The sequence below is a fragment of the Podarcis liolepis genome (assembly GCF_965112155.1).
Source record: "Podarcis liolepis genome assembly, chromosome: 17".
Lineage (NCBI taxonomy): Eukaryota > Metazoa > Chordata > Lepidosauria > Squamata > Lacertidae > Podarcis > Podarcis liolepis.
Window position 1 is genome coordinate 9,900,841 of NC_139571.1, and position 14,165 is coordinate 9,915,005.

General features: G+C 45.6%; 1 protein-coding gene across 6 annotated transcripts in view; it reads left to right on the plus strand.

Moving 5' to 3' along the window:
• ELAVL3 (ELAV like RNA binding protein 3) overlaps positions 1–14,165 on the plus strand; it is an 81,496-nt gene that overhangs the window by 46,123 nt on the left and 21,208 nt on the right. For all 6 annotated transcript variants that reach the window (XM_083483158.1, XM_083483160.1, XM_083483159.1 and 3 more), the window contains exon 3: positions 13,952–14,055. In XM_083483158.1, coding sequence (XP_083339284.1) covers positions 13,952–14,055 — 104 coding nt within the window. The remainder of the gene's footprint in view (positions 1–13,951; positions 14,056–14,165) is intronic.

Consider the following 14,165-nt stretch of genomic DNA (forward strand, 5'->3'; position numbering starts at 1 on the left):
AAATGGCAAAGCTGTGTCTGCATTCTCAGCACATTTGTGCAGCAAGTAAATTTGACAGCCCTCTTTGGGGGGAAAAATACTAGCTTTGATTTGTGGCTTTGAAGATAGCAGTTTGTGACTTTGAGTTTGCTTTGGGGGGGCATTTTGAGTTTGCTTTGGGGGGGCATTTTCTTGACTAAAGAAATAGTCTGGTTTCAGGCCACCCGGTCCTCAGAACTAGCTACTTGATTTTATTGTTATTATTTACTTCCATTTAGTTTGCATGCTACCCTTTCATGTGAAATACAGTCAAACCTCAGATCTCAAACACCTCAGTTTTGGAAAGTTTTGGCTCCCAAACACCGAAAACCCGGAAGTAAATTCACTGGTTTTCGAACGTTTTTCAGAAGCTGAATGTCCGACGCATTTCGGAAGCCAAACAGGCTTCCAGAATGGATTATGTTCGACAACCGAGGTGTGACTGTATTTCCAGAGAGGAAGCCTTCTACTTTTGCAGATGTTAAGGAACAAATGAAGCCAACAGGACTTTTGTAGCACACCTTTCTTCCGGTGGTCTCCTTTGCGCAGGAAGATATGCCATGTTGATTATCAAAGGCCACCAAGTGAATTTCAAATTAAGCAGAAATTTGAGCTTAAACTTTGCACACCCTGTACTCTAGTTAGGCCTGATGGGGATCCTAATTTAGCCTGCAAGGCTGTTATCCCCAGGCCATGGCCACCTGTCCCCCACCTGACATCATACAAGATATCAGGTGCGGGGAAGGCAAAGATAAAGATCTTTGCCGAAAGCAAGGCTTGCAGGCTTTCCAAGGTCAGCTAATTCTCTGTGCCTAGCAAACTGCCCACACAGTTTGAAATCAAACTGTGCAGCAGACAGAGTCTCAGCAAACAGGAATGCTTCACCTGAAATAATGGTGACATCAGGTGACTGTCAGGTGGGCAGCTTCATTCTCCTGTCAAAAAGGCTCATGGGGTTTGCAGAAGATCTGGTTCCAGCCCACTGACCTGATCCAGTTCTCTATGCTTGCTCCAAAGATCGCAGTTTAATCTAATTGCCAAATCCAGGAGGGCGATTGTCACACCTCTGGGCTGCTGACATCCAGGGTTTTCTTTCTCTCCTCCAGATCCAGATGCGATAACTTCTATTTACTGTTTCTAGGTGGTTTTAGTATGTAATCTGTCCCCTGTTGTGTCGCCACCAACATTCTATAAAAGCAAGAAGGAAGCCCAAGCTAAGCACAGTTTGCAATTTATTTGGCTCGAAGTCAAGTTCTGTTCTTTGCTAGTATTAGTCCAAAACTCATTCAGGTGCACCGAGCTTCTGTGCAACCCCTTGGCAGTGTGTGACCGGCCACATAACTCAGAAGATGTAGTATCTACTTAGAAATCCAGGCAAAATCTAACTCTTAAGTAAATTATCAAGTTTAATAAAAGAAAACTGAAATATCGACAGAGAATTTGTAGCATTAAAGGAAGGAAGCACATGCACACTGACAGATGGATAGGCATTACTAAGATACAACAGGGTCAGCATGGCATGGAAAGTACATTGGAATTGCAAGAGGTTGTCTTTTTAGGGTGCAAAACTAAGTTCCCTGGGAGGGTGTTCCAGGAACAGGAGGGTATAGTGGAGCTCTCTGCAGCTGGAGAGGGAGGTGCCTCGCTGTAGTGGCATTGCTCTTCTGCAACCACCAGTGCTCCAGCGGTAGATATGCCCCAGTTTGCCTTCAGATTGATACCGCTGGGAGGAAAAACACAAAACGGGGGGAGCAGTGCAGGATGGCAGGAGAAAACTCTGCCCCCCGCCACCTTCTGGCATGAGCCCAGAGAGTTATGAATTTAGTGGTTCTTGCACCACAAATTCACCCCTTCCTTGCCCCATTGGATTGTTCTGCCCAAGCCCAAAATACCCTGACTGCAAATTGTCTGTTCCTGACCTGTAGTCGTTTCATGGATGCAGAATGAATGTGGTCTCGCTGGAAACAGCAGCAAGTTGAAAGGGGCAGTCCAGAAACTTAGTAAGATACTTTCTCAATTACAAAAAAAAAAAAAAATCTCAAAAACTAGAAAGAGGGACTGGGTGGCATATTTTATAGCGAATGCCAGTCATTTCCCCCCTCGGGGACTGTAATGTAGATTCCAGATTTACCGTATTTTTTGCACCATAACACTCACTTTTTTCCTCCTAGAAAGTAAGGGGAAATGTCTGTGTGTGTTATGGAGGGTATGCCTACGGGTGGCGTGCCTACGGATTTTCCTCCTCTAAAAACTACGTGCGTGTTATGGTCGGGTGCATGTTAGAGAGCGAAAAATACGGTAAATTCCCGAACTACAAACTTTGTCACAATCAAGTTAGCAGGGAAATGTGTGTTTAGTTCCAATTAGTTGGAATGTTTCAATTGTGAACTTGGATGTACCCTTTATCACACGGTGGTGATAAAGACATTGAGAGGCAACCTACGTAATGGCAGGAAGACACCATCATCATTCAATAGTAACCAACCTTCTTCAAGGGGGTGGGCCTTCTTCTTGCCCACTGAGTGTCAGAATATGGCTGTCTGCCGCTCTAGGGGCAAAACGAAACTTGCCATGGAAGATGCCTGGAAGCGTTTCCCAATGTTATTTGTGTGCTGTTTTATTTTTGGTCATTGTGGGTAAGCGGAGCTGTTGTTTGGAAAGAGGGGTTGGCTACCATCTGAGGCAGAGGTCCAGATGCTTCGCTTCTCAGCTGCTCTGCTTCCAGAAGTACCTGGTCACTTATGGGCTGAACTCTCTGCTCTGGCATTGCTGCTACTTACCGTAATTCCATAATAAGACCATACTTTACCACCATTTGACTGAGGTTGTAGGGGGCGACTTGGTGTGCATACTGAGACCTGGGTGGGTGAACTGGGTGGGTCTGACCAACTCAGCTCTGCTACCTTGGGACATAGTGCAGCACTAAGCCAAACCAGCGAATCTGGGTCTGTGTGTCACCATCATCCATAGGACTTCCATCCCATTTACCAAAAAAACTACTGATCTTCAGGTGGGCTTAGAGGACCTTGCACCTGATATTGGGCCAGGGGAGCATACTGGGGGTGTACCAACCACTTTTCTTCTGCTCAGCAGCCTCCCAGACTGAGTTGGCCAAGGTGATCTCTAGCACAGTGTTGGAAGCCCTAGATGACTTTAATATCCACACAGAGGCTGCTATAGATCTAACTCAGAACTTCATGGCCTCCACAACCACCATGGGGCTGTCTCAGATGGCCTTCGGTCCAACTTACTTCCCTTAATTTACAGACTTTACCCAGAGTGATGCAAGGCGTGGCCTGAAGTTGGGGTGTGTACAGGGCAAATAATTGTCATGGTCAGACCACCATCTGGTAAAGTTTGGACTGGTGATGGCAGTTCCCCCCTGCAACTGGGATGGGCCCATTCGGAGGGTCTGCCCTGAAGTCTGATGGAAACTGATGGATTTCTGAATGTTCTGGGGAACTTGGCAGCAGAGAAGCCCGATGATCTTGTCCAAACCTTGGTTCCTATTGTGGAACGGTGAGATGAGACACAGTCACTCCTGAGTGTCCTCTTCGGTCTTGTAGAACCCAGTATGCTCCCTGGTATTTGGAGAAGCTGCGGGCTATGAAACAGGCTGGACAAAGTCTAGAGCTCAAGCGGTTCAGAAGTTCCCTTGAAGGGTCAACCAAACACTTACTGGACATCATTTTGCCTACAAGGCACTGAAGAAGATGCATTTTGTGCCTCAAGCAGCTCACCACTGGAGCTCTTCCGTGCAGTTTGGAACTGCTGACTCGCACTGAAGCCCCTCAAGAACCTGCTTGAGACCAACTGGCTGCACATTTTGATGATAAAGTTGCTTTAACTGCATTTGTGGCAGGTTCCGATGGCCAAGCCTCGATGTGTGGTGGGATCACCTTCTACTTACAGGTGCTTTCAGCTCTCTGCCCAGCCATGTTGCCCCCTTGATCCCTGTTTCTCTTAGCTTACTAGCTCTAGCAGTGGAGCTATGACTGGTTGGATCCAGAGTGTGGTTAATGCTTTGCTGCATGTTGGGGTGGTTCCTTTCACCTTGGAGAAGGCGGTGGTCCAGCCAGTTCTAAATAAACTAGTACTAGACCCATTGGTTTGGACAAACTAGCTACCAACTAGCCACAAACCCCCCTTATTTAGGGAAGGTGGTAGATGGTTATGGTGGAACAAGTTCAGGAATTCATGGATAATACAGTCTTACCTTGGTTTTTGAACAGCTTAGTTCTCGAATGTTTTGGCTCCCAAATGCTGCAAACACAGAAGTGACTGTTACAGTTTGCAAACTATTTCTGGGAGCCAAACATCTGATGGGGTTTCCACGGCTTCCAATTGGCTGCAGGAGCTTTCTACAGCCAATCACAAGCCATGCTTTGTTTTTTGAACATTTTGGAAGTCAAACAGACTTCCGGAACGAATTCCGTTCAAGTTCCAAGGTACGACCGTACAGACACATTCAAATCAGGATTCAGACTTACCCATGGGAACAAATTGATCGCCCTGATGGATGACCTTTATTGACAGTGGGACAAGGGGAGTGTGACCTTGCTCTCTCTCTCTCTCTTTTTCTCAATTTCTCTGTGGCTTTTTGATACCATTGTGACCCTGGTATCCTCCTGGACTGGCACTGTTGGTTTATATTGTGGACATTGTGTTACAGTGGTTCTGCTCCCTGCCTCTGAGTGTTCATTTTGGAGAGTAGCACTAGACAAGGGTCAGCAATTTTTTTCAGCGGGGGGGCCGGTCTACTGTCCCTCAAATCTTGTGGGGGGCTGGACTATATTTTTTTAAAAAAATTATAATGAATGAATTCCTATGCCCCACAAACAACCCAGAGATGCATTTTAAATAAAAGGACACATTCTACTCATGTAAAAACACCAGGCAGGCCCCACAAATAACCCAGAGGTGCATTTTAAATAAAAAGGACACATTCTACTCATGTAAAAACACGTTTATTCCCGGACCATCCGCAGACCGGATTTAGAAGGCGTCCTGAAAGCCATGCTGTTTTGTTTCCAATGCTATTTAATATCTAAATGAAGCACTTGGGAGAGTGGTCATTAGCAGATTTAGGGCAAGGTGCCATCACTTTGCTGAGGACACTCAGCTCTGTTTCCCCATCACATCTGACTCAGAAGAGGCTGTGCAGACCCTGGATCAGTGCCCGGTTGCAGTGGTGCACTGGATGAGGAGAAATAAACAAAGTCTGACTCCGGGCAAGACAGAGCTCTGCGGGTGAGCGGCTGCCATGTTTGTGAACTTTGCCTGACCTGGACAGGGTTGCATTCCTTCTGAAGGGGCAGATATGCAGTCTGGCTGTGCTCCTGAATCCACCTTTGCCGCTGGAGACACAGGTGGCCTCAGTGGCTAGGAGCAAATTATACCAGCTTCAGCTGAACACGACTGCTGCAACCAGTGCACAGGAGTCCAGGTGTTGGTAATTTCAAGGCTGGGCTAGTTCAGAATGTTGCAGCACGGTTGCTGGCAGGGGTGAGATCCAACCAGAAAATTATACTTCTGCTCAAAGATCTGCACTGCCTACTGATTTGTTACTGGGCCAAGTTTGGGGTCTCATTTTTTAGTATACGAAGTTCTTAGATGCTTGGAACCAGTTTACTAAGAAGAATCGCCTGGCTCCATATGGGTTTCTTTATATATATATATATATATATATAAAATCATTTTTATTAGTTTTACAAATACAAAGTTATAAACAGAGAATCAAAAAGTATATCCATATAAAGACATTCCTTCAAATCTCAGGACTTCCTCCCGTCCCCTCCATGGGGTCCCGTTATAAGCATTTAATACCTCATATTCTTCCATACTCCAATTTATATATCAAACCATATTGTCCATGGTAATTGTTAAACCACAAGTGAAATCAAAATCCTGCTAATGTTTCCATCTGCTTATAGTGGTCTCCTAAAGAACTTAGAAATTTTCCCCATTCTTTTATAAAGCTTTTATCCTCTTGGTTTCTGAGTTTTCCAATCAGTTTTGCCATCTCGGCATAGTCCACAGCATGGACTATAGACCATATGTACCTTCTTAACCATTTTGATCTGCAGAACTTGCACTTTTCCAGGGGCCAAGATAGTTGCTTCAAATTCATGAGGAGTTGATATTTCGGTGTGGCATCACCAATACTTTGGAACTCACTGCCTGTTGACACCCACCCCCTACTGCTGTAAGGTAAAGGACCCCTGACCATTAGGTCCAGTCATGGCCGACTCTGGGGTTGCAGCTCTCATCTCGCTTTATTGGCCGAGGGAGCCGGCATACAGCTTCCGGGTCATGTGGCCAGCATGACTAAGCCGCTTCTGGCGAACCAGAGCAGTGCACGGAAACGCAGTTTACTATCCTGCCGGAGCGGTACCTATTTATCTACTTGCACTTTGACGTGCTTTCGAACTGCTAGGTTGGCAGGAGCAGGGACTGAGCTACGGGAGCTCACCCCGTCGCGGGGATTCGAACCGCCGACCTTCTGATCGGCAAGTCCTAGGCTCTGTGGTTTAACCCACAGCGCTGTAGACACATGCTAAAAACTTTTTTTTATTTCAGCAATCCTATTCAGACATAAAACATAGCTACATATGCTTGTTTTAAAAATCTTTGTTTTCTCAGTGTATTGTTAATAAATGTTGTATATTATTTCATATACACTGCTTGGAGATTTCTTTTTTATTGAGTAGTTTATAATTTTTTTCTGATTTCTTTTCCTAAATAAATAAGCAGCCATAGGGGGATAACAGTTTGGATTGAGATTGTGGTGCAAGAAATGAGGACTTAACCCTTTCTCCTCGATTCCATTTCTCTGATGTAAATTGCTCGCCCCCTCTCCCTCCCAAACTACTAATATACAAGCATCTAGGACCCTCGTACCTACGGAACCGCTTCTCCTGGTATGCCCTGCGGAGGACCTTAAGGTCCATAAATAACAACACTTTGAAGGTCCCAAGCCTCAAGGAGGTTAGATTGGTCTCAACTAGAACCAGGGCCTTTTCAGCACTGGCCCCAACTTGGTGGAATGCTCTGTCACAAGAGACTAGGGCCCTGCGGGATTTGACATCTTTCCGCAGGGCCTGCAAGATGGAGCTGTTCTCCCCTGGCCTTCGGCTTAGAATCACTCTGATCTCTTATATAGGATTTGGTATATAAATCTTCGCTTGGCTTTTTTGCTGGCCCATGTAGGACCAGCATGGATAGCTGGCTCGGGTGAATATCTGATGTTTCCTCCCTTTATGGTCTTGATCTATGGGCTACTACTAAAATGAGGCTGCATTTTAAACTGTATTTTAAGCCGTGTATTAATTAACCGTTTCCCCCCCCCCCATTACGTTTTATTGTAATTTATATTTGGTGTTAGCCGCCCTGAGCCCGGCCCTGGACAGGGAGAGCGGGGTATAAATAAATTATTATTATTATTATTATTATTATTATTATTATTATTATTATTATTATTATTTTCTACAACTAATGATGGTTTCAGGTGGGAGGGGGAAATTAGCATCAAGAGAATTGACATGGGAAGGGGCTGAAAACCCTCCCTCCCTCCGCTTGCCACAATCCTAATCGCCCCTGCAGCTGCTCTCAGCCTGGGCAATCAAAAGATGCTGGGAAATGCAAGCTATATCTCGTTTTGCCCTTAGGCAAATAGGGCAAAATGCAATTTCCACAATTACAGTTAACATTAATTCAGACACTGAAATCTGGGTATCTTAAAGCTGCTGTATCATGCATTAAAGTGATAAACCTTAGAATTTCTATTAATAAGATTTATCAAATTGGATATGTTATTTTAATTGTTTTTTGAGCTGTGCAAAACGTCAAATGAAATCTGAATTATTTATAGCACAGAGGCATATTTTGTCTGATCTCATATATAAAAATCTATAACTCTTGAGATTGTCCTCTGCAAGTGTAACATTTTGGTGATTATGCAGTTTGAAGGCGTCTCCGGTCTGTGTCTGAAGGTGCAACTTTTGCTATGATGTCTTAACTTTTGTGAAGTCAGCAGCACAAAGCTCATGGCATGGTTGATTTTAATATTAACGAATCAAAAAAGAAAATTGAGAAAATCTTGCTAGAGAATTAAAAAGTGTCGCGCTACAATTTGCATTTTCTGTTATACGTCAGCGGATCTTACACATTTTTCTACTAAAACCCTTATACTGGTTTGCCTGCTTGCCGCAAGCCCCCACATTTTCTTACCTTAAAGCCACTGTGTGGAATAGAGTTGGGGGGAGCTGAAGGGCTCTCAGCTCTTCTCCGCTCCAGCCTGCAAAACTGTCAGACAAAGATGATGTGAGCTGTGGTCCCATCTGTGAGAGGCTCCCAGGCTGAAACTCAACCATTGCCCTGGTTGTGACTGTTGTAAACAAAATCTACCCTTCTTCCCTTATGGGGTATCCAAGAGCCCGTACAGAGTCCTTAAGTGGATTCCCTATCGGTAAGAGAAAATAACAGAGGCCAACCAGAGAATATTGAGAAGCAAAGCAGCTAGTAAGCCTGATATTTATTAAAGCTGTTGCAACAGGGTGCTCCCCTCACACGCAGGAGGACCCAGAATCAAGGTGTGCCTGCCCTTATATAGACATTTTAAATTCCCTGCCCTAGAGTTCAAGACCACCCCTCCATACATCGTACATACATCACAGAAGGGGTGTAGCTCAAGACCACCCCCCACAAACATCATACCACAGAAAAGGCGGTCTACAACAGAAATTTGAATGTTGTTTTTCCTGTCTGCCAGGTTATCTGATAATGCCTTATCTGATTGCCTTTCCTGGTAGTCTGGCCATTCCTTTGAGATGGTGATTACCCAATTCCTGAGACAATGGGTAGGTTCCGTCACCCCCTCCTTCCTTGCAGAGAACACATTTGGTCAGTTTGAGAGTCAAAATGGTTTCAGGGCGGTCTTTCTGTGTTGCTCCAGACATGTGGTCTCTCTACCTATGTACGTGCTTGGTTGGTACATTTATGAACATTTATTATATATATAAGACTTTAAATTTTTATTACATGACGCAAGCAAAGCTGCAAGGAGAAGGGGGTGTGTGGTAATGTGCATGTAGTATTACTTGGAAGTTTTTGCTGAAGAGTCTGCAGCACGTTTTTAAAAAAGGCAAACCACCTCTCAGTTTAGATTTCAAAATTTAAGTAGATGAGTAGGTTTCCTTTTCAGCACGTGAGGAACATTTCAGAGAATTCCCCCAGCTAGTCATTGTCATCAGCATAATCAAATGCTCAACTGGGTGGTCCTGTATCCTGTATCTGTCAGTTTGGCAGTGGAACAGGGCCACCTACAGACAGAATAGTTTCTGCCTGCTTCCGCAATAGACTCCCCAGGTAGCAGCTCAAGGAGGACTGAGCTTGCGTAGTAGCCTCCATCAATGCTGAGGGTGTCAGCTGGGGAAATGAAAAGGTGTGGAGAAGCAGTTGAGGCCCTAACCCAGAAGTAAAGGTAAAAGGACCCCTGACCGTTAGGTCCAGTCGTGGATGACTCTGAGGTTGCGGCGCTCATCTCGCTCTATAGGCCAAGGGAGCCAGCGTACAACTTCCGGGTCATGTGGCCAGCAGGACTAAGCCGCTTCAGGCGAAGCACACGGAAACGCTGTTTACCTTCCCGCCAGAGCGGTACCTATTTATCTACTTGCACTTTGACGTGATTTTGAACTGCTGGGTTGGCAGGAGCAGGGACTGAGCAATGGTAGCTCACCCTATTGCGGGGATTCGAACCGCCGACCTTCTGATCGGCAAGTCCTAGGCTCTGTGGTTTAACCCACAGCGCCACCCGCGTGGCTAACCTTTTTTTTGGGCCCTCCAAGGACTGCATGGCAGCAGGCGCAGATAAGGGTCATTTCCAATGTGGTTAACAACCACACACCAACCATATGGTTCATCACACACAAGCTCCGTGCCGGATTTAGGTATAATCTAAACAAGCTCTAGCTTAGGGTCCCACTCTCTTGGGGGCCCCAAAAAATTTAAAGGGGGAAAAAACTGGATGTACATTTCCAAAATTTAAGATAAAAAAAACAAAATAAAACCCACATGCAGCAACAGCGTTTTGTGTTGTGTAGGCTCCTATGATGTAAGTACAGTGGTACCTCAAGTTACAGACACCTTGGGTTACAGACGCTTCAGGTTACAAACTCCGCTCACCCAGAAGTAGTATCTCGGGTTGAGAACTTTGCCCCAGGATGAGAATGGAAATCGTGCGGCAGCGGAGCGGTGGCAGCAGAAGGCCCCATTAGCGAAAGCACGCCTCAGGTTAAGAACGGTTTCAGGTTAAGAACGGACCTCTGAAACGAATTAAGTTCGTAACCTGAGGTACCACTGTAATGGGCCCCGCCTGCTAGCCTACTCCCTAAAATATCACTGGTTTGCTCATTTCTGTATCTAGGGTGCCTCCATTCTGCATGGATGGGTTGCATGGCAACATGTGCAAATGGCTTTAGATACCTATTAGGTCCATAAATTACCATATAGCATATATTCAACACAAAAAACAGCGGCAATTTGTTGTTGACAAAGGGCAGCTGGACATATAAAGGGCCCATTACCTTCAGTACCTGAGAGCCTTGTCAAACCTAAATCTGGCCCTGCATACAACACACATGCTATCACGCATACATACAGAAACACAGATCACCCTCCCCATTTTACACACAGATACCTCCCCAGCATAGTGCTGCGCTTGGTGGAGAAGCTTTAAGCCTCATCAAGCTCACTGCTGCGGTGCGGACATTGCCCCATTGCAACTTTGGGCTGGTGGAGTGGGTTAAACCTCTCATCCTAGCCCAGTGTTTTGATTGGGGTGGGGGTTCCAGTGGGGGGGCTGGTGAGTCACTTCAAAGGGCTGCCCAGTTTGATCTGGCTTGTGGGTTCACTTTATCTGCCCTTATGGTTCATAGCAACCTGGAAGTGGAGATTAAAGTCAGCGCATGCATGCAATGAGGTTTAAAAAAACAAGCATGATTCCCTTAATAATTATTTTATTGTTTATTCCCTGCCCATCTGGCTGGGTTTTCCCAGACACTCTGGGTGGCTTTTTATTATATTAAAAACATAATAAAAACATCAAGCATTAAAAACATCCCGATACAGGGCTGCCTCCAGCTGTCTTCTAAAAGTCAGATAGTTGTTTATTTCCTTGACATCTGATGGGAGGGCATTCCACAGGGTGGGCGCCACTACCGAGAAGGCCCTCTGCCTGGTTCCCTGTAACTTCACTTCTCACAGCGAGGGAACCACCAGAAGGCCCTCGGAGCTGGACCTCAGTGTCCGGGAAGAACAATGGCGGTGGAGGCACTCCTTCAGGTATACTTGGATGAGGCCCTTTAAGTGACCAAGGAAATAATGAGCTGTTCCTCACACACACCCTGGAACCCCTGCATAATCTCTGAACAGGTGGGAGGTCTAAACAGCAGCAGCCCAGAGACCCAACACATTTTCTTTGAGTCCCCGCTTGTTTCTCTATTAAGGCCTTCTGGACTGTTACTTAAGAACTGCTGCTTCTATTAATAAGAGTCTGTGCCTTCCTGAAATTAAATGAGGCTCCCTCCGATCAGTAACTTGATTTTTAGTAGTGCTTTTGTTTAATGTTAATTTGTTGTCTAGTGCTCCTGTTAGCCCAAAACAGGATTCTGGGACTAGTTTCCAGATCACTCTCATTCTAATAGCCGATGGAAGGGTTGCTACTTTGGCATAGGCTAGAGCTGAAACCAGTTTGTTTAAAAATACAGTGGTGCCTCGCAAGACGAAAAGAATCCGTTCTGTGATTCTCTTCGTCTAGCGGTTTTTTCGTCTTGCGAAGCAAGCCCATTGACGGATTAGCGCTATTAGCGCTTTTAGCGGTTTTTAGCGTCTTATCTGCTGATCGGATCAGCTGATAAGCGGCTTAGAAAAAGGGGGGGGGGAAAAAACCGCAGGAACTCGCAAGGCATTGTCGTCTTGCGAAGCAAGCCCATAGGAAATTCGTTTTGCGAAGCACCTCCAAAACGGAAAACCCTTTCGTCTAGCGGGTTTTCCGTCTTGCGAGGCATTCGTCTTGCGGGGCACCACTGTACTCCTTTGAGAGTTTATTAGCAAATGCTGACCATGGTCATGTTTCTGACACCCAGTTACATAATGATGTGAGGCCCTCCTACTAGGGCTCTGGGACCTGAGTTTGTAGGTATTCTTAGGTTGTGGAGGATGGTTGTGTCATTGGCTGAAACATAAGGTGTGTTGCAGTGCCCTCCTGAATTCGTCTATAGGGTGCAGTTCCCTTAGACCAGGGGCTTCCCAAACTTGCATCTCCAGCTGTTTTTGGACTACAGTTTGCATCATCCCTGATCACTGGTCCTGCTAGCTAGGGATGATGAGCGTTGTAGTCCAAAAGCAGCTGGAGAGAGACCCAAGTTTGGGAAGCTCTGCTCTAGTCCATTAGCTTCCACATCCGACTAAAGTGCATGAAAAGAACCCATGAAAAAATTGCATGCTGCCCCAAGACTGAACTACAGACAGGGTGTGGGAGAGCCAATCTCCAAATATTTTTGGTTTAGCTAAAATGCTTGGTAGAAGCTGTCTTCTACCAAGTCAGGGCTTATCCACACTTAACCTTTTGCCCCGCAATTTCTAGGGGCTTTCTTTGCAAAAACCTGCTCTTTACTGCTGAATCAGAACAAACAGCGATTCAGGTTTTCCATGGAATGCCATTTGTTCTGATTCAGCAGTAAAGAGCGAGTTTTCGTGGGGAAAGCATGGGGGGGAGGGAAACAAAGTGTTTGAACCTTTGCCTAGAAAGCTTGGGGCAAAAGGAAGTCTAAATGAGCCCCCAGACAACTGGTCCAGCTATTCAGTAGTGTCAGCCCTAATCGACAGCAGCTTTCCAAGCTTTTAGGCAGAGGTCTCCCAGCCCTATACAGAGGTGTCGGAGACTGAAACTGCAAATGAGGTGCTGTACCATGGTGCTATAGGCCTTTCCCATCTATGCACACGGTACTTGTGTGAATTTGATAGGACAACATTATATAATAGACAGGCACCATATCTGTTGTATTTTCGGTGGCCTGCTTGAAGACTCTCCTCTTCCAACGAGACTTTTAAAGTGCAGATCCTATCCAGTTTCTGTACTGGAATAGTTCTTAAGATGCTTTAATTGTTTGATCCCTTGTGTGTTTGTCACCCTAAGCTCCTTTGAGAGGAAGGGCAAGGTGTAAGATTAATAAATATGTAAATACAATAAAGAAACCATGGGTGGGGGAGATAAGTGGGGGAGATAAGTGTTGTAACTTGTGGACCATTTTTCTGATCAAAATTTGCTCCCACCAAGCTGCTTCCTCAACCTGCAGGATATAGATTTCGGATCCCTGTATCTTCTCCCCTGCTTGAGAAAAACACAAGTGTGTGAGGGTCAGTTTGGGGAGGGGAAAGGGTTAGGCACGACTTTCCCCTATCTCTGCTGTGGTCAAATTTGCCACCCCCACATCTGCTTTTCAATAAGGAACCAAAAAACCCCAAACCATCTGGAGATGGTCCACAGCTCTCCTGCATCATGTCTTTTGTGGCCCCCAAAATAACTCGATAGGCCACACTTTGTATTCTGAGCACCGCAGGCAGGAGCTGAAGGAGGGGCACAAAATGATATACTGCAGCATTCACAGGATAGTTCTGAACCCACTGAAACGACCCTTATATTCCAATTTTAACCTTTATATTCAGACGTTAAAATTGCATCAGACTTGAAGAGCTTTAAGCTTTTGTTTCAGCTCTTTTGAAAATGCTACCTTCGTGTTAATTATTCCCTCCCCCTTTGGTTTGAAAGAAACCTCCCTTCTCTATTTCTGCGTCTCTTCCTTCCTTCCTTCCTTCCTTCCTTCCTTCCTTGGCAGCTCCTCCACTGTAACCTCTTTCCCTTCTTCCCCACCAGGGCAGAGCTTAGGCTACGGCTTTGTCAATTATGTTGACTCCAACGATGCTGATAAAGCAATCAACACGTTGAATGGGCTCAAACTACAGACAAAAACAATCAAGGTGAGGAGGGTTGGGGTGGGCAGGCAAGCTGCCCTCAAGGTGCCTTCATGAAAGGAAGGCCGGGATGCATATCTGAGTTCAGAAGGGGCACGGACCCTCTTTGCTTTCAG